The following is an 18400-nucleotide window of genomic DNA, read 5'->3' as shown; positions in this document are numbered from 1 at the left end:
TCACTGGGGGCTTCCTAGGTGCCAGCTCAGGCTTGGTCCTCAGAGTAGAAATGGTGAGGAGCCCAGGTCCTGCCCTCCAGGGTGCCGGGTGATGTCTGCTGTGAGAGTGTGTGCAGCACTCAAAGCCACTTCACTCCATCTTGCCAGGGATGGTGGGGGGCATACCAGAAAGGCTTCCTGGAGGAAGCTACAGCTAAGCTAGACCTGCAGCCTAGAGAGAAGAGAAAGAGAAGCTACGAAGGGCCTTCCAGACAGAGGGCCTGGCATGAACGTGGGTAAGAGAAAAGGGCCTTCGTGGCTGGAGTGCTGATCCGGGAAAGAGAAGAGTCTAGGATGCAGCTGGGGAGGCCTGCCAAGGCCAAGGCATGCAGGGCCTCAGACTCCTCCTCCTTCTGAGAGTGTAGACTTCTTCCTGAGGCATCGACGGGATGGGGGGCAAAGACATGATCTATTTCAAGAGCTGTCACTCTGGTCTGGGGTGCAGGGAGCGAGGAGAGAAATGGATTAGCAGCTTGAGGCAGAGGGATGAGGTGGCAGGGCGGGGGGCGAGGGGAGGGTCCCACAGTCCCAGATGGGGGACCACGCCAGAAAAGGAAAGGGGGTCGGGAGTATTTGGAGGGAGACTGACTGAGGGCCACGAAGGACACAGAGGGGTTGAAACTACCTGGATGACCCCAGAGGAGCAAGATCTCTAGTTTTGCCACTGATCCATATCCCCAGATAAAACGACAAAAGCAGTTTATTTACCTGTAACAAGTCAATGAAACAAGGGTGATGGGAGAGAAGTAAGAAATGGCCAGCCCCTCTCCAAGCCCGCTGGGTGTGGTGATGGGGGATCAGCGTGCGCTTTACTCTCAGCCCTCACACAATGTAGACACATGGACGCAGCCACGGGGTTACCCTGTTTCTCCTCATTTTTTCTGACAGTAACGGCACAATACTATACCTATTACTTCCTGCTTAGCATTCTGTCAATAACATTTTCACTCTGCATTATACCAATCACATTCCCTTTAGGTCAATACAGATCAACACACACACATCTCAATCATTCTTTTTAATAGTCACATAATATTCTCTATTATGAATGGACCTTAAGTTATTAAACCACTCCTTTATTGGATGGCGTTAGTTGTTCCCAGTGCTTTTTTTTTTTTGCCACTACAAGCAAAGCTGTGATAAACATCCTTGTGTCTGTGTGAGTGTTGTGTGTGTGCACACATGCTTGCATTTATTCTTGCAGATCCCCCAAAATAGAATTTCTGAGTCCAAGGGCATATACATTTTTTATCCTAATAGATGCTGCCTAAATTCCTACAAAAGTGGCAGCAGGTCCTTCTCTCCCTTCCCATGTTTGAGGGTGTCTGTTCTTTCTAAACTCACTGGCATTGGATGTAGCGATTTTTTCAGGGTTCTGACCTGATTCGAGCGAGTTCCCACTTGCATTTCCCTGACTGATCGTGCCTTTTCCGATGTGTTGGCCGTTTTCTTTTCCCCTTTTGGCTGCTCCCTGTTCATACCCTCTGCTCGTTTGGAGGCCAGTTCTGTGCCATCTCTCTGAGAGTGAAGGGCCATCCTTTTCCGATTGCGACCTTGGGACCCCTGTGTCACTTGTGTTGTCAGCTTTTTGGAGGGCAGCATTTGCTTCACTACAGCGTGAGGCATTTCAGGGGCATTAATTCTACTCCAAGCCTTGCTGCAGTTTCCAGAGTGCTGGCCCTGCTGGGGTGTCTGTTCTCTGCCCTGTGCCCAAGCTGGCCTGGACACCTCCCTCTCAGGGACCCCTGGTTGATGCTGCTGGCATTCCTAGATGCCTCAAATGGCTCTTCCTAAGGGCTTTGTCATAGAAACCCCTCCCGGGTTAGTGGCCAGCTCAAAGTGACCCACATATACAAGCACCCCCCTCAATCCTTGGCACCCACTGTGAGGGCCCTGGTCTCCACTTCCCTTGTAGTCACTGTGGCCTTGCTCTGTTCCCAGGCTTTGAGACCATTATGGAATGAGAATCCACGACAGCCACATTTGCTCAGCCATGCATAGGACAGCTTGCCAAATGGGGGGATGAAGTCGGGGAGGGGGGCATGGAGGAGGGCTCCATCTGCCCCACCCAGGGCCTCAAGCTCCCCCCTTTCTGTTCTGACTGAGGGGCTCCACTCCCCCTGCTTTGTGCCCCTCTCCCAGGGCCTTCCTCTTTCCAAGTGACCAGCAAATCGACCTGGAACTGTGGGCAGAGCAAGCAGAGTTTGACGCCACCGAGCTACACCAAATGCGCGTGCAGGACAATTGCATATTCTCCATCAGCCCCAAGGCCGGGAGCCTGAGTCCTGGGCAGGAGCAGATAGTGGAATTCAAATACAGGTGATCCCCCTACCGCCTGGCCTGCCCTTCTGGTCCCAGAGACCTCCTTTCCCCTGGTGCCTGGAGAAGACTGGCCTTGCACCATGTAACCCCAGGGTTCCCTGAATGGCCACCACCCTGGGAGAACCCCAGCTTCCCACCTATAGGGGAGGTTTAATTCACCTCTTGCCCTATCTCAACTAAGGGCTTTCCGCATGCTCCCAGAGGCTAGCCAGCTCAAAGCCACAAGCATGCCTGACCATTTGTTCTCCGGCTTGTACCACGGCTCCATAACTCATCTCAGACTTGTCTCCTCTCTTCCAGCCACCTGTTCATCGGCACTGATCGTCTCCCAGTGCTCTTCAAGGTGTCCTACGGCCGTGAGATCCTGGTGAGGCCTAGCACCCTGGTCCCGTCCTGGACAACAAAGAGAGGAGCAGAGAACCGAGCTCCCCAGAGAGCTGGGGTCCAGATCTCTCTGCTAGATGCTTCAGTTCCCCCCAGGAAGGGGTGTTACTCATGGGCTTTCTATTTCCAGCTGAATTTCATAGGTGTGACAGTGAAGCTGGAGCAGAAGTACGTGCACTTCACCTCTACTAGCCACCAGTTCACCCCTGTCCCCATCGGCGATACACTGCCCCCAAGGCAGGTCAGTGGTCGACATCGTCCTGGTCACCAAGAGGCTTAAGGATCAATCTCCCTGTGTCTGCACTTGCCCTTGACGGGGTGGCAAAGACCCTGCCGTTCAGCAGCCCTCACCCCAGGAGGTGGGGCTGCAGATTGAGCCCCGAGATTGAGCAACTGGGAGACACCAGAGGCGAGATGCTGCAGCTTCCTGTGCCTGGTGCTAAGCCCTGTGCAGCCTTCAGTGCCTTTCCCCTGGCACAGGGCTCTGCAAACTTCTTTGACTGCGAACCACACTAATGTATTTGGGATAATAACCCAGTACTTACATACACATACAACCAAAACAAAAGTATCGCAAATCAATATGTATGCTACTACATGCAAAGCACTCTGATGTTTTCCTTTTTATTTTATTCTTTTCTGCTTTTAAAATGCTGGACATGACCCACTCGATTGGTTTCATGACCTACTCACTAATCGGTCTCAGCCACAGTTTGAAAATCACTGCTCCAAAATCAGACACTGGAATGGGAAAAACTGGAATGTGAATCCTCATGAAGCAATAGAATTTTCTTTATTAATTGGAGGGAATCAGTTTCCTTTGCTCTGAAAATGTGCATTGGAAATCTCCAAGAAGGGGACATGGTGTTTTTCCAAACATTCTTAGCTCTGAAATTTCCCACTTAGAAGCCCTTGTGTTTCTGGGCAGGAGTCTCTGGCCATTCAGCCTAGAGGCAAAGGAATGGACCTTCTGGTCCTGAGAGGAGGTCCCCCAGCCCCGAGGTCTGTTCACTTCCCTACACTACCCTATACCACCCTTTACCCTGTGGGCTTCGCAGAATGCCCTGGGGCTGGCCATTCCCAAGCCTGCAGAAGCCCAGACTCTTGAAAAGGAAAGCAAAGACTCATGTGCCCCCCGGAGAGCTTTCCAGAGAGACCAGACCACTCCCCTGTGGCCCTGAACATAGACAATGGAAATGCCCCCAGATCCAGAGCCAGAAGACCCAGTCATGCCTCCAACCAAACTCCACAACTGTGGCCAAGCTTCCTCTGTCATTTTTGAGATGATGACACATGGTGGCTTGGACCTGAAGTGAACAGATGTAATTTACATTCTGGAGGCAGAATCATTGGGACTTGCTGGGGATTGGGTCTGGGAAGAAAGAGAAAGGGAGGGATTAAGGATGTAGTGGATTCCTAGTTGGATCTCCTGGGAATATGTAGTACCTTTTGCCGAGAGGAGATAAACTGGGGGGAGGAATAGGTTTTAGAGTGAAGAGTTTGGTTTTAGCCAAATTTGAGATGCCTAGGAGACAACCAAGAGGGGTTGTCAAGTGGAAGTTGGATACAAAGTCTGGAGCTCAGAGGATGGTCCAGGCTAGAGAAATTAGTCAGCATATTCAGTGCTGAGAAAGATGAGGGGGCCAGGCCTAAATCCAGATGAAGTCTTTGTTCCTTCTGGCTTCCATTTTCTCATCTCTAAGGTGGAAGATTGAACCAGAAGATCTCTGGTTTCTTCCAGGACATTCTGTTATTCCCAAACTTTGGAGTTAGTCTCGGGACCTCAGACCTTCCTCTGCTCCCTTATCTACCTTCAAGCAGGACTGCCTCTAATGGCAGACTTGGAAAGTGGCAGCCTCATGGGTGATTAGAACAAGAGCCTAGAAAGCGATGAAGGGTCTGGATGGTGCGTGCATGGACATTTCCGTAAATTCCAACACTAGGGACACGAGCATTAGTGTCCCCTTAAACCTTGACAAAGGTAAGTTGAGAGCAAATAAAATAAGGGTTGTAGATTATCCTAAAATGTCACAACCTGAAAATACATTACATCCTTCTTGGATGATCAAGCCATTGGGGAAATCAGAGGTATTTGGGAGCTCTGGGACTGTAAAGGTGACATCGTGGAGCTCAACCTGTCCCACAGTGGACATGGAACCCAGGCTCTCTGCATTGCAGCTCTGAGCTGGTATGGAGATTTCCCCATTCCTGCCCTCTGCAGATTTATGAGCTGTATAACGGTGGTTCCGTGCCCGTGAGATATGAGATCCAGACCAACATCCTGTCGCAGGTTCAGGAGAAAAATTTCAATCACCCCATCTTCTGCTGCCTCAACCCGCAAGGGGAGATCCAGCCAGGAACGACGGCTCGGGTCTTGTGGATCTTCTCGCCCATTGAGGCCAAGACCTACTCCGTGAGCAGCAGCCTGGGCTAATGTGGGGGTGGGGGGTTGGAGTTGGCCTTCTCAGCAGGCCTTGCTCTGACCAGTTCCTTCTCCTAACCTCCCAACTTCCCAGGTGGATGTGCCCATACACATCCTGGGATGGAATTCAGCCATCATCTGCTTCCAGGGAGTGGGCTATGACCCCCATGTCATGGGGGACACAGCCCCATTCCACAACATCTCCTCGTGGGACGACAGCTCCATACCCTCTAGGCTGATGGTTCCTGGACAGGTAGGGGGAAGGGAGCTGGGAAGGCCTGAGGCCTCAGAGGAGGCTGAGGGCCCACAGTGGCCAGTGCAGAGGGATGGGGAGGCTGAGAAGGAAATGAGATGGAGATGAGAAGGGAGGGATGAAGAGGGGAAGCCTGGACCAGCCCTCCTCCAGATTGAGGAGGCAGCACCAGCTCCATGAGAGGCTTACCCTGCCACCTAGTGCCCACAGCTGTTCCTTCTCAAGCCACGCCACCTGCTTCAGGGTCCTCTAGCCACCCTCTTCTCTGGGCATTGGGATGAAGGTATTGGAATGAGTATAAAGAGGCTCCCCCATTCTAGGGCTCTGATGGATTATCTTCATGCAGAATAGCCCCTCTCTTGGACATATATGGATGGTGCTGAAAGATATCTAGGGTCGACAACACTACTTTTAGTTCACACACTCCTAACCGTTGGGAGGTCTGATGCGTTCCCCCCATCCATCCATCCATCCATCCATCCACCCACTTCTCCATCTATCTTTCTGTGTGCCTATCCAGTCACTATCCACCCATCTTTCACCTGGCCACCCTTCCACTCCTACCCTCGTTGGACTCCTACTGCAGGATGAGCACTGTGGAGGTCCTGAGGACACAGACAAGAGCCAGACAAAGCCCCACTCAGTGGAGGCACTCAGGACCTGGACAGAGAGAAAGTGCCCCTTCCATGGGGGCTTAGTCTTTCCAGACACGTACAACACAGCTCCTGTTCTGTGCCCAGGGAGGATGCCAACAGCCCATCACCTATTAATTTACAACCATCCTTCAGGCACTCAAATTATGTTGGCTTTTTTTCTGTCTTTTCTAAATGAATTCTGAGTTCTCAGTCCTTCCAAGCCCATTTTAAGGTCAAAATCATAGGCTTTAGAGTGAGAATGTCTAGGTTTATCTCAGCTGTGCCTGTGAGAGATCTTTGGAAAAGTTATTTATGCTCTCTGAAACTTAGCAGCACATCTGTAAAATGAGGATAATAATAGGACCTATGTCATAGGCCACTGGGAGCCTCAAATGCATGTAAATTGCCTACTGTGGTGCCTGGCCTGTTGAAAGCACTCAGTAACTGGTAGTGGTTGCTATGGTTATTATTTCTTCACCTGTTGCTGTTGCTGTTGTGTTGTCTCCAACAACAGAATGTCTTCCTGTCCCAGTCTCATATCTCCCTGGGAAACATTCCTGTGCAGAGCAAGTGCAGCCGCCTGCTATTCCTCAACAATGTCTCTAAGAATGAGACCATTGCCTTCGTCTGGCAGCTGAGGCCTCTAGATTTTGGGGAGGTGAGAGTCCCCTGTGTCCACAGAATCAGAACCTCCATCAGGGCTCCAGACCCACCCCATCCCATTACATTGTATTCCATCTCATCCCATCCCATCTCATCCCATCCCATCTCATCCCATCCCATCTCACTCCATCCCATCCCATCTCATCCCATTCCATCTCACTCCATCCCATCCCATCCCATTCCATCTCATCCCATTCCATCTCACTCCATCCCATCCCATCTCATCCCATTCCATCTCACTCCATCCCATCCCACCCCACCACATCCCATCTTACCCCATCCCATCTCATCCCATCCCATCTCATCCCATCCCATCCCATCTCATCCCATCCCATCTCATCCCATCCCATCTCATCCCATCCCATCTCATCCCATTCCATTTCACTCCATCCCATCCCATCCCACCACATCCCATCTTACCCTGTCCCACCCCATCCAATCCCATCTCATCCCATTCCATTTCACTCCATTCCATCCAATCCCATCCCATCCCATCTCACCCATCCAACCCCACCCCATACCACTGCATGCCATCCCATGCCATGCCATCTCATCCCATTTTGTCCCATCCCATTCCTATGAAGCTCCAGAGTCTCCTTCCCCAAATCAACAGGTGTCTGTGAGTCCTATGAGAGGGAAGGTGGCTCCTGAAGTGTCAGTCCCATTTGTGGTGACCTTAAAGGCCTCAGTGCATGCCAGCTTCTACAGCGTGGACCTGGTATGCAAGGTAAGATCAGCCCCAGAGAGAAGCTGGGATAGAGCACAACTCCCAGCCCTGGGGGTTGGGATAGGCTATAAGATCCCCAGACCCCCAGGGAGAGGCAGGGGCCAGCCCATGGAAGAGTGAGGGGCCCATGGCACAGGGCCCGGACAAGGCCTGGCTACAGGCCCACCAATCCTTGGTCTTTCTCCTTGTCCTGGGCCACAGGTGTACCAGCATGAACTCCTGAAGCAGTACAATAAGGAGCTGCAGGAGTGGAAGGATGAGAAGGCGCGACAGGAAGTGGAGTTCACCATCACAGATAAGAAAGTGAAGGTGAGGAGGGCAGAGTGGGCCTTGAACACTACAGATCCTTCTGACTCACCTTACCAGAGGGGACAGAGGTGGCGATCCAAGGTGGTCCTACATGCAACACTGGCCAGCCTGCCGTAAGAGACTAGATTTCTTTCACTAGATTAAGCATAGCATCTTCCCAGGCGACTCTGGATACAGAAGGTGGCTGACCATCGCCTGCTTCACGTATTTAAAGAGTTCGTACTAAGTGCTGGGCACTGAGGGCCCAGGGAAACAAGGCAGAGCTCACCTTCCGATGGAAGGCAGTGTGGTATAGTGGTTTCTGGTGTAGGCTCTGGACACAAGTTGCCCGACTTTGATTGCTGGCTTTGAGGATTTTTAGTTCTGTGATCTTGGCCAAGTTATTTAACCTCTCAGTTTCCCTCAACTGTAAAATGGGGGTGATATGACCCCTGGGCTTGGCTTCAAGATGATCCAGAGCGGGGGCATAGACGAGACAAGCTTCACTGGGAGTTGCTGATTTTTGGAACTGGATGGTGGGTTACAGAGGATTCTTTGTAGCCATCTCTCCACTTTTGTATACATTTGAAATTAACTGTATTAAGAAGGTTAAAAATAAAAGTTTTAGAAGTATTTTTAAATGCAAGTCAAATAGTATCTGCTTCATAGAGTTGTGAGGATTAAGTGAGCTAATACGTGTGTCTACAGCAGTGCCTGGCACCTGGTAAGCATCCACGAAACATGGGCTATTAGTATTTGTGGGGGAGACCAATAACAGACATGAGATAAAGCATCCGTATTGGTCCCCCCCTACTCCCTTTTCAATATATCCCTGTGGATATTCTTGCACCTTGATCACCTCTGCATCCACCACGCTGAAGCCCCAGGGAGGCACCTCTCCCCTCTGAGGCTCTGGCCCAGCTGTGAATGCAAATCAAGCCTTGAAGGGATGGGAAAAGGGATTTTCAAATTAAGTCTTAATAAGAAAGGCTGTTTCCTTGTCACACCAAACCACAAAGCTCCAGGACACAAGCTCCAGGGCATTGGGGCAGCCTGTACAAGTCGACGGCATCTCCTTCTCTTTCCTTCAGTTGGGTAACCACATTTTCCTTGTCTGCGGGCAGCAGTTCCATAGGGAAGTTTCTGGAAGAGGGTGTGACTGGATTTTGGGCAGGAACAAGAGGGCAGCAGGTCCCAGCATTGGCTTCAGGCCCTCTGTGGGCCAGCAGGAAGGGTAGGAAGAGGGGAGTCCCCCCTCAGGCTTCTTGTATCCTAAGCAAGGGTCTCTTTGCTTCCACAGAGAAGGGCCTATTGCGCAGCCTGTGAACCTGTGAGGAAGTACAAGGTGAGGCCATAAGCCCCAGGCCTATCTCCTTGGGATAACTTGAGAGAGCTCACTCTCAGAGATGCTTCCAACCCCGGGGAGAGCCTCCTGGAAGGGAGGGACAAAAGTGCCAGTGGGTGGGGTCACATCCCTATGTGGCCCAAAAGGAACTGGTTGGGGGCTAGGGGCCCATCGGTGATAAGAATATGGTCCCCAAATCTTGGTCCTCCATGTCTCTCACATCCCAAAGACGCTGCCCCCCATCAAGAACCAGCAGTCTCTCAACCGGCCTGCCAGCTGGAACCTTAAGATCCCAAAGGAGGAGACATCCTGGCCATGCCCCCAGCCACCCTCACCAGGCATGCTCTGCTTGGGCCTCACTGCTCGCGCCCATGCCACCGACTACTTCCTGGCCAACTTCTTCTCTGACTTTCCCCGTCACTTCTTGCACCGGTGAACTCTCAGGGAGGGAGGGATCTCCTTCCTCTGCTTTCTGCCCCCTCTCCTCCTCCAGAACAGGGGCTGCCCAGACCCAACCCTTGCTGAAGGCTTGGAGCAAGTGCAGTGGTGATGGGGCTAATGAGGCTCTCCCAGGATGTCCCCATTACTGCTTAAGCCTTTATGAGAATGGGGACAAAAAGCCAGAGCTCCCTGGGGAACCCACTTAGGCCTCTGCGCACCTCACTTCCTCCCCTCTCCAACTTGGAGCCTCTCAGGTTCTGCACTGACTCTGGGGGTTGGGCTTGGTCCCCTGAATGCAGTAGCACTACATATGAGTTAAGGCTGGGGCTGCCCGAAACTCATCTATGTCCTCATGATTGCACGGCCATCACCATTGCTTGTGCACCCAACCCCAGCATGGTGGCTTGCCCAGGCTACTCAGAATGTCATGGCCTTCCCCAGGGATCTGCCAAAGAGGAAGCAACCCAGGGAAGAGTCAGAACCCTCTGAGGAAGAATCTCCTGACAATTGGACCCATGTCTCCAAGCAGAAGAAGCAGCTCCTGGTTGACTGTCTCACCACCATCATCAGGTGACCCTGAACCCTCATCATCACCTGCCCCCCCATGTCTCCAGCTCATTCAGTCAACTCTGGGTGTACCCACCACCTCTGAAGTCCCAGCCCTTCCTTACCTGAAAAACAGAACTTCCTTAAAACATCCTTCCACTGATGACCCCAGGCCCTCCAGGATGGAGCTGATTGGAGGGATCCTCAGGACTGGGTCTGGAGTTCTGCCCTGTTCATGGCAGGGAGATGAGGTCTGGAGCCAGTTCACTGTCTCCCCAAGGCTCCTGCCTTTCCTCTGTGCAACTCTCACCTCCTGGCTCCACCTCCACCATATAATGTTCACCTCTAAGACTTCATGGGGCCCAGAGATGCCTTCCTCTAAAGAAGGGTTGGGAGGGGCAACTGACCAACAGCTCCAATCCATCCTGCACCTAGCACCTGTTTGTAGACACACTAGGCAAGAATCACCCTTTGGGGTACCCCAGAGCCAGAGCCCCACAGGAAGCTGCCAGGCTTCTCATCAAGGATCTTCTCCTCCTCCCTGCCACCCAGGGGCCTGCTGGAGGACAAGATCTTCCACGAGGCTGTGGACCAAAGCCTGGTGGAGCAGATACCTTACTTCTGCCAGTTCTGGAGTGTGCAGTCAGCCAGGTCCATGGCCAAGAACAGCAGCCTGCACTTAGCGCCAGTCCTGTCTCCGTCCTCCAGTAGCTTTGAGGACAGCAGGAGCAAGGAGCAGGAGGAGGACAAGCTGAAGCCAGGGAAGAAGGAAGCGGAGGAAGAAAAGAAGGGTGAAGAGGAAGAAGAGGCGCTGGAGGAGGAAGAGGAGGAAGAGGAGGAGACGGAAGAAGAGGAGGAGACGGGCAAGGAGGAGCTGGAGGAGGAGGAGCTGGAGGGGAACGAAGAGAAGTTGGGCTGGGTAGGGGTTGGGCCCACGATGCAGCCCATGTCCCAGGAATCCCTGAAATGGCAGTGGCAGCAGCAGCTGAAGGTCATAGTGAAGGAGGAGCAAGAGCGGGAGGAGAAGGAGGCCATCAGCCGGTGAGCAGCCAGACCCAGGTGAGGGTTTGGAGGGGGGCTGCGTGCAGAAGGATCCTGGGAGGCATTGGTATGCTGGGGCCAGCCTCTGCCTGTGTGCTGGTCTCTTCCCATTGACATCGCACTTGTAGCTTAAGGTTTCCATGGGAGTATTTACAGAATGGCGATCTGAGCTTTAATTTTTTCTTCAAGACCCTGCTATTGACATTTACTAGCACACCACTTCCAGGAGGATAGGTATAGTCTTCAAAGTCTCTTAAATGGGTTTCTAGAGTCAGGAGAGAAGTACCACCTTGCCTTGGGGCTGTTCTGTCGTCGCTTTCTGTCTGTTGGGATTCCTTGGGCCCCACCCAGTACCTTCTGCACCCTCTCATCGCTGGATCGATGCCCTTCCCCAAACCTGGCCCTGGGATGGGGACAATGATTGCTTGGGTTCGAATCCCACCACTTGTACCAGCGGCTTGACGTTTGGCAACTGGGTCTCTAAGCTACAGTTTGAGCGTCTGTAAAATTGGAACAAGGATGCCTCAGAGTGTTGGGAGGGCGGGAAGTTAAATGAGAATCCACGCAGAGCACGCGGCACAGGCTAGAGCACAGAGGAGGCCAGCGGAGAAGGTTAGCGCGCTGGGTGGCCGCGCTGACACCGGCGCCCCTGCCCGCCACAGGCTCCCAGCTTTCGCCAACCTGCAGGAGGCGCTGCTGGAGAACATGATCCAGAACATCCTGGTGGAGGCGAGCCGCGGGGAGGTGGTGCTCACCTCTCGGCCACGCGTCATCGCCCTGCCGCCGCTGAGCTTGCCCAGGTGGGGGCGCCCGGGCCACGCGGACGACGCGGGAGGGGCGCGAGGGGCGGCATGGGCATGCAGGCTCAGCCCAAAACCTCGCCTCCACCCCTACCTGGGGCTTTCTGTCTTCCAGGGTTCCGACTCCCGACCCGCCGCCGGTGGCGCCCCTGGGGCCGCAGCAAGCGGAGGCGCCCCACCCGATGGCGCCGCCCCCTACCGACTATTTGCAGACCTCAGGGCCCAGCCCCTCCGACTTCCTGCCCTAGGTTCCGCCCGGCCCTCTCTCCACCTCCCCGCCAGTAAATCATCTAGCCTTTTTGTTATATCTGCCTTGACTTTATTTCCCCAACGCGGTTGGAACTCGCGCGCGCTCTCAGAGGGACAGATGGTGGAAGAGGCCGAGGTGACCGCAGCGACTCATTGGAGTTTTAGGGGCTGGGAGGTTGTGCCTCTTGGCTTCACACCGCAGCTGGTCTGGAGGTCTCGCTGCTCGCTGCCAGAATCCGGTCTGGCCAGTGGAGGGCGCTGCGAGCGGGGCCTGGCTGGCCTTTGCCCCAGCGTAGCCTGGTGGACAGGAACTCAGTGCCAGGCCTGGTCTGCGCAGCAGGTGGCCACCCCTCCCCTTTCTCTGCTGCGCCGCGGCGCCCCCACCGCCAGCCTTTTCTTTCAGCATCTGCTGAGTTCCCTGGACTCTGCTAAGAAGTTGGGAAGGAAGGGAAACCGAGGCACGTCGCCGAGGGCCAAGATCTAGACTCTGGGACGCGGGTAGAGGCCACTGTTAGACAGCAGACCACAGACCCTACTAAGCGACTCTCATCGTGAATCTGAATCCCCAGACCAGGGATGTCCCGCCCTCCCTAGGATACTCACCTCCCTGCTCCCCCTAACCTCCGCCCGGGAGCCTCTGTCCTCTGCTCCTCGGCTCCTCCCCCTCAGAGGCAGGTGGGTGGAAAAATGACATCTGGTGTTGTTCCAGAGGGCCCAGGTCCCCTCCACCCTCCCTCCACCCCTGCTGCCAAGGCCTGCGAGGAGCTCCGGCCCCAGAGCCCGGGCGCAGGCAGGGAGAGGGTGGGGGGCGCTCCGCCTCCTCTGAGTCAATATTTGCCCCGAGCAAACGGGCGCCCGGACAGGTGTGAGTGTGTGTGTGTGTGTATGCGTGTCTAGGGGCGGGGACTGAACAGGCCGTATAAGAGCGCGCTGAGCCCAGGCTCCGGCACAAGCTCCGGGGCGGGGGCTGGGGACGAAGCCAAGCAGGGCCAGGCCGGGTGGAAGGTGGCCAGGAGGGGAGGGGCGGACCAGGCTCGCACCTGTGGTGGCCGCCGAGGCCGCCGACGTGTCAGCCGCAGATGCGCGCAGGTGAGGGCGGCGGCTAGCGGAGCGCTGTGCGGCACTGCGCTCTCGGAAGACCAGGACCCAGAGATCGCCGAGGGCCGCAGCCAGTCCCCGGGCCCTCCGCTCCCGCCCCGCGACGAGCCCCTCGCACAAACCGGACCTGAGCGTTTTGTTCGTTCGGCTCGCGTGAGGCAGGGGCGGCCTCTCAGCACCCGCCCGGGGGCCCGCCCGATCGCCACGCAGGCACCTGCCACCGCCGCCGCCATACGGGTCGGAGAGGCTGTGCGCCGCTCCCAGGGGAGATCCGGTTCCCATCTGGCCCAGCCCGCCCTGCCTTGTCCTGCCCGCAACTCCGGGGCAGCCTGACTCGATTCCGGGTAACAGGGGCCGGCCGAGCAGGCTCCACTAGGTGGTATAGGGGGCTGTGGCCGGAACAGGGGCCCTTCTGGAGGTGGACAGCCAGCTTCCAGTCCGGCTCTGTCCCAGAGACTTCTGTGGCCTTGGGCAAGTCATTGCCGGGCCACTCCTGGGTTTTCCTACTTGCACAATGAAGGGGGTTGGTCTGGCCACCCTCGAGCGCCTCCTCAGTTGCCAAATCTTGGTTTCTGGGCTGCTAGCAATACGTTTGGCCCCTCCCCACAAACCTGACGGGAAGATGGAGTCCCTCAAGGGGTTGGAGCAACAGCTGTGAGGGGTGGAAAATGAAGGGGGGGGGGGGGCTGGAACCAAGTCCTCTCCTCCAGGTCTCTTTGGTGCTGACATCCACAGGGTCCACTCCCTGCCATCTCCCTGGCCCCTCTTTCAGTCTTCCCATGTCTGAGACAGACAGACTGTCAGACTGACTGAAAAGGACAAACACAGGGTCTGGGGGAGCCCTTGCCTGTTGGGGTCCCCATGCACAGCGGCTTACCACCTTTCCCGAACCTCATAATCCCAAAGCCTCTTGTTTCAGTGAGCTGGGGTGGGGGTGAGTCTGAGTGGCCCTCAGCTCAGGCAGAAGTCCACGGGTCATTAGCCACAACCCGAACCTGGGACAGATCATCCCGCTTTCCGGTGACTTGGATCTGACAAGGGGGAGGGGGAGGGAGATTACCCTAGACCCCTGGCCTCTGGCTGGGAGAGCCCAGAACTGAGGGCTCCCCACAAGGGCTGGGGTCAGCTGAGCCCCTAGCTGAGTCGCTGTCCTGTGACTCCAGGTGTCCTTCATTCCTCCTCCCAAAATTGATGGTGATGCTGAGCAAGCCCCAGAGGGAGGAGCCAGTTGTAGGCTGGGGTGGAAGGAAGTCTCCTTGGACAGCAGTAAGAGCTCCAGTTTCCCCTTAGGGTGAAGAAGTGTCATGGGGAGGGGCTGTACCCCGCCCCCCCCCCCCACACACACACCCAGGCAGGGGCAGCCCCCAGGGTGATGGGAATGAGGGTTAGGAGTCCCTGGCCACCTCTGGCTCCAATGTGGATGTTCCTAGAGGTGCTGTTTTGTCCCTTCCACACACCCCCCCCCCACTGCCACCCCTCACCCTCCTACCCCAGGCCCCACGGGGTCTACTGAGCCCTTGGTGCAGAGAGAGGGAGGGGGAAGGGATGAGATGGCTCTGACAGATCCCAGGCAGGTCCGGGGAGAGGGCGGACTGCAGGTGGGATCTGCACGCAGCAGCCCTGGGGAGAGGGGAGATCCATGGGTCCCGGGGCTGGGGTGTGTGCAGCCCCCATCCTGGCCTCCCTGACCAGGCTTCCGTCGTGGCCCAGCCCTGTCCTCCTTGCCTGGCACTGAATGACTTGCCTGTCAGGGGCCTGGCCTGGCGCTGGCCTGTCTCCCCTGTGTCTTTGAGGGCTTCCTCTCCCTTCCGCCGTCAGTGAAGGGGGCTAGGGCTCCCCCTCTCTGGCTGGGATTCCAGATCTTGGGGCTGCACAAGGAAGATGCCTCCCTGGAAGGACCCCTCACAAGCACATGCACCCAGCAGCCCTTGGTGGGGGGAGGGAGAGAGGAATGAGGCCATTGCTGGGCTGGGGTCTGCCCCTAGGACGGAGAGCCACTGCCCCTTCCCCCCAGGGCCTAAGTTCCCCAGACCTCCACACCCGCATCCCCAAGGCCCCACATTTCCTGACTGTGGCCAGGGTTTGGGCCTCTCCTCCGGGTCCCTCCTCCCCTGCCCGGCCAGGGGCGGAGTCTCCAGGCGCCAGGCAGGCCTGCAGGTGTGGGGCTTGGAGGGGGGGTGCCCAGCAGCTGGTGTTCGAGGTGGCCCCCTCCTCCCTCCCCTTCCCGCTGAGCCTGCTTCCTGTCATCCCTGTCAGCACCCGGGGCGGGGGAGGGACAGGTAGTAGAGGAAGCAGAAAAAGGGACTGAGCAGTTGGAGTGAGGGCAGTGGTGGGCCCGGGAAGCAGCCAAGGAGAAATGGAGAGAGGAGAAAGATGAGAATGAGGGTGGAGAACACAAGGACAAGGACAGAGGGGGCAGCCCAGAGGGGTGTGAGAGCCACAGGGAATTTCAGGGCCCGGAGAGGCTGCAGACCCCTTCCCCTAAGACAGTGAAAGCAAGAGCGAGACACCAGAGACAGGCAGAGACAAGATGCCAGGGTAACTGAGGTGGAAAGCACAGTGTGTGTGGAGGGAGGTGGAAGCCTGGTGAAAACAGCCTCCACCCCACCCCACCCCACAGTGGGATGGGGAAATTACCCCCAACGGAGGAGAAAGAGGTGGCTTCTGGGTGGGCTGTAAATGGGACAGCCAGGGCTGGAGGAGGGGGACATAGCCCTATCTTGGGAGACCCATCTCTCCCCTTTAAAGGGTAGAGGTGAAGAGGGGCACAGCTCAGGCCCCAGGTGGACACGGGGCTGCGAGCAATGAGGGGCATGCAACTGACTCCATCTCTCCCTTTCTTTCTTGGCCACAGCTGGACAGACGGACAGGTGTGCCAGCTGCCCTGCCCCACTAATTCTAGCCCAGCCTTGGAACTTCTGCATGTGGAGGCCACTCAGGGTCTATGTGAGTGGGGGGGCTCAGAAGTGGAGGCCCTGGGGGGAGCTCATACCCAGGTGCTAATCCCCATCCGGCCAGGGCAGAACCAGGGCCTCACTGACCTTCTTGGAGATTAGTCCCCATGGCGACAGTGGCAACTCGCCCCTTCACTCTGGCTCGGCCAGGTGTGTGTGGGGGAGCAGGCAGGCAGAGGCTGGGTGGGGAGGGGAGGGAGCCTTCCTGAGGCATCACAGGATCACAGGAGTCGGGACTGGGAGGCTCCCCCAGGATCAGCAGTTAGCTTAGTTTATGGGTACATAACCGAGGCCCAAAGAGGGGAAGTGACCTGCCCGAGGCCACATATGAAGCCAGGAGCATCACCAGGACCAGAAGTTAGGCCCTGGGTTCCACTCCCAAGGGTCCTTTCCAGGAGAATAAAGGAAATTGGGATACCTCACCCCCACCCCTGACCTTCCCAACCCTCCCAAACTGAGATCATTGGCAGAAGGGCTCAAATGGGGTGAAGCAGGAAGGTTCCCCATCCTGGGTGCTAGGCTGGCTTCCAGAGGGCAAGTGGGGAGGGGGATGCAGACCCCAAAGCTGTGCCAGTGGCCTGACTCCTCCCCTGACCCAACCCAGCCCCAGAGGAGTGGAGAGAACCACTGGGCAAAGCCAGTTATAAGCACAACCACAACTATAGTAATAGCCAAAATGTTTTGGGTGCCTACTGCAGGCCAGTTTCACATGCATTTAAATCTTCATGACAGTTTTTAAAACTATCATTCCCATTTTACAGAGGGAAAAACTGAGAAGTAGAGTGCAAGTTCATCCAACTCATAAACAGTGGAGCTTTGATTTGAACCCAGGCGGCACTGTGACTCCAGAGCCCACACTCTCTACCCTTTGCTGTCTGTATGCTCATGGGTGGGTGGCTGAGGCGATCCTCCCTAGGTGACCATGGAGCGGGATGTGTGCCCGTGAAATGCATGAGGGCATACTCGTGTGTGACACCAACACCCAGCACCGTGCCTGGCACATAGTGCATCTTATTAAATGTTTGAGGAATGAGTGAGCAGATGGCTGCCCGTAAATGAGTGTGATGCTGAGGTGTCTATGGAATCCTAGAGGGAGACGGTTCAATGGGGATGCATGCAGGACCATCCTGGTGCCTGTGCTGTGTGAACGTGTGTATGTGTGTGCCCTCTCCCTGCTGCCCTGTGCCAGCCCCTGTCTGGGTGAGTCGGTGGGGGTGAAAGCTGCCTCCCATGCCCCTGGATGGTGGCCAGTCCTCCAGCCCCACTCCGGACAGAGAAGAGGGGCTCTGCTTATAGTGGGATGGGACAATGGGTCTGTGCAGGTGGCGCTCCCACCCCCTCAGGAGCCACCTCTTTCGGGCCCAGCTGTCAGACCCTGCCTGAGCTGAGCTGGTCTCTCACCCGCCTTATCTCTGTCTCCCAGGAGACCAGCCCTCACAGCCCCAGGGAAGGTGCTCCTCTGCCTGTTCCAGGCTCCAGACCTGGAGTGGGGGTGGGGAGTGGAGGAGCAGGGCTGCAAAGGAGGGCTGGTGATGGTACCAGGGTGGGGGAGGGTGCCATTCACAGAATTTGCATCTTCAGCCACCAGAGCCCTGGCTGATTTCCCAGTGAAATGAGGGGTGAAGGGTGGGAGCAGGCCAACTTGAGGAGAGGACACTGGCCACTGCGCACCTCTCAGCTGCCCAGCAGTACTGAGAAGGTGGGCTGTTCGTGGGCTGGGGCTCCATCTAAGGGAGAGGTCATTTCTCTGGGGATTCTCAGGTCCCTTGCCTGACGTGGAGACCTGGGGATCCGCATGTCCTCCATATGGGATAGGGGTCTGAGTGGGATCTAAAGGAACAGGACTGAGTCTGAGGGTTTCTCTGGGGGATCTTAGGGTGCCCTATGGGGTGGGCATTTTGGTAGAATCACTGGGCGGTTCCTGAGGATTTCTCTGTGAAACCAGAGGTCCCTATATGAGACAAAGGACTCGATGAGGTCTAGGGAGGGGGCATTCTCTGAGGGGATGAGACTCCTAGGGGATCTTGAGGTCTCTTGGAGCTGTGGATCTGGGGATGCTGTGTGTGTCTACCTCTACCTAACTCCCCGCTCCACGCCCAAGGGCCGAGGCTGTGAATGTGGAGCAGGTAGGGGTGAGGGCGCTGAGCTGGCAAACAAAACCACCTGTGCATCCTTCCTTCAGGAAGCTCAGAG

General features: G+C 55.9%; 1 protein-coding gene and 2 long non-coding RNA genes across 12 annotated transcripts in view; 2 read left to right on the top strand and 1 right to left on the bottom strand.

Moving 5' to 3' along the window:
• The window catches only part of CFAP65 (cilia and flagella associated protein 65), a 34088-nt gene extending 21877 nt beyond the window's left edge, over window positions 1-12211 (top strand). For 5 of the 8 annotated variants that reach the window (XM_070618323.1, XM_070618325.1, XM_070618320.1 and 2 more), the window contains 14 exons: window positions 2182-2358; window positions 2662-2728; window positions 2876-2986; window positions 4967-5158; window positions 5262-5420; window positions 6570-6713; window positions 7332-7445; window positions 7647-7754; window positions 9034-9078; window positions 9308-9510; window positions 9961-10089; window positions 10618-11106; window positions 11769-11906; window positions 12022-12211. In XM_070618323.1, coding sequence (XP_070474424.1) covers window positions 2182-2358; window positions 2662-2728; window positions 2876-2986; window positions 4967-5158; window positions 5262-5420; window positions 6570-6713; window positions 7332-7445; window positions 7647-7754; window positions 9034-9078; window positions 9308-9510; window positions 9961-10089; window positions 10618-11106; window positions 11769-11906; window positions 12022-12154 — 2209 coding nt within the window. In that variant the 3' untranslated portion in view covers window positions 12155-12211. Of the gene's footprint in view, window positions 1-2181; window positions 2359-2661; window positions 2729-2875; window positions 2987-4966; window positions 5159-5261; window positions 5421-6569; window positions 6714-7331; window positions 7446-7646; window positions 7755-9033; window positions 9079-9307; window positions 9511-9960; window positions 10090-10617; window positions 11125-11768; window positions 11907-12021 lie in introns of all 8 variants that reach the window. The other 3 variants (XR_011539778.1, XR_011539779.1, XR_011539780.1) reach the window with 2 other exon arrangements.
• On the bottom strand, window positions 12203-13133 carry LOC139083232 (uncharacterized). Its single transcript, XR_011539781.1, has 2 exons — window positions 12759-13133; window positions 12203-12452 (listed from the first exon to the last, which is right to left on the bottom strand). It is a non-coding gene; the product is annotated as an uncharacterized lncRNA (long non-coding RNA).
• Window positions 13134-13406: 273 nt separating this feature from the next.
• LOC139083233 (uncharacterized) lies at window positions 13407-17263 on the top strand. 3 transcript variants are annotated; one of them, XR_011539783.1, is made up of 4 exons: window positions 13411-13597; window positions 14417-14519; window positions 16108-16199; window positions 16969-17263. It is a non-coding gene; the product is annotated as an uncharacterized lncRNA (long non-coding RNA). The 3 variants fall into 3 exon arrangements; XR_011539784.1 differs by lacking the exon at window positions 14417-14519 and having other exon boundaries at window positions 13407-13597; window positions 16969-17244; XR_011539782.1 differs by lacking the exon at window positions 13411-13597 and having other exon boundaries at window positions 14395-14519.
• The last annotated feature ends 1137 nt before the right edge of the window (window positions 17264-18400 follow it).

The sequence above is a fragment of the Equus przewalskii genome, chromosome 5, assembly GCF_037783145.1.
Source record: "Equus przewalskii isolate Varuska chromosome 5, EquPr2, whole genome shotgun sequence".
Classification (NCBI taxonomy): Eukaryota; Metazoa; Chordata; class Mammalia; order Perissodactyla; family Equidae; genus Equus; species Equus przewalskii.
Note: the sequence above shows the minus strand (reverse complement) of the source record. Positions and strands in the feature narration are given on the sequence as shown.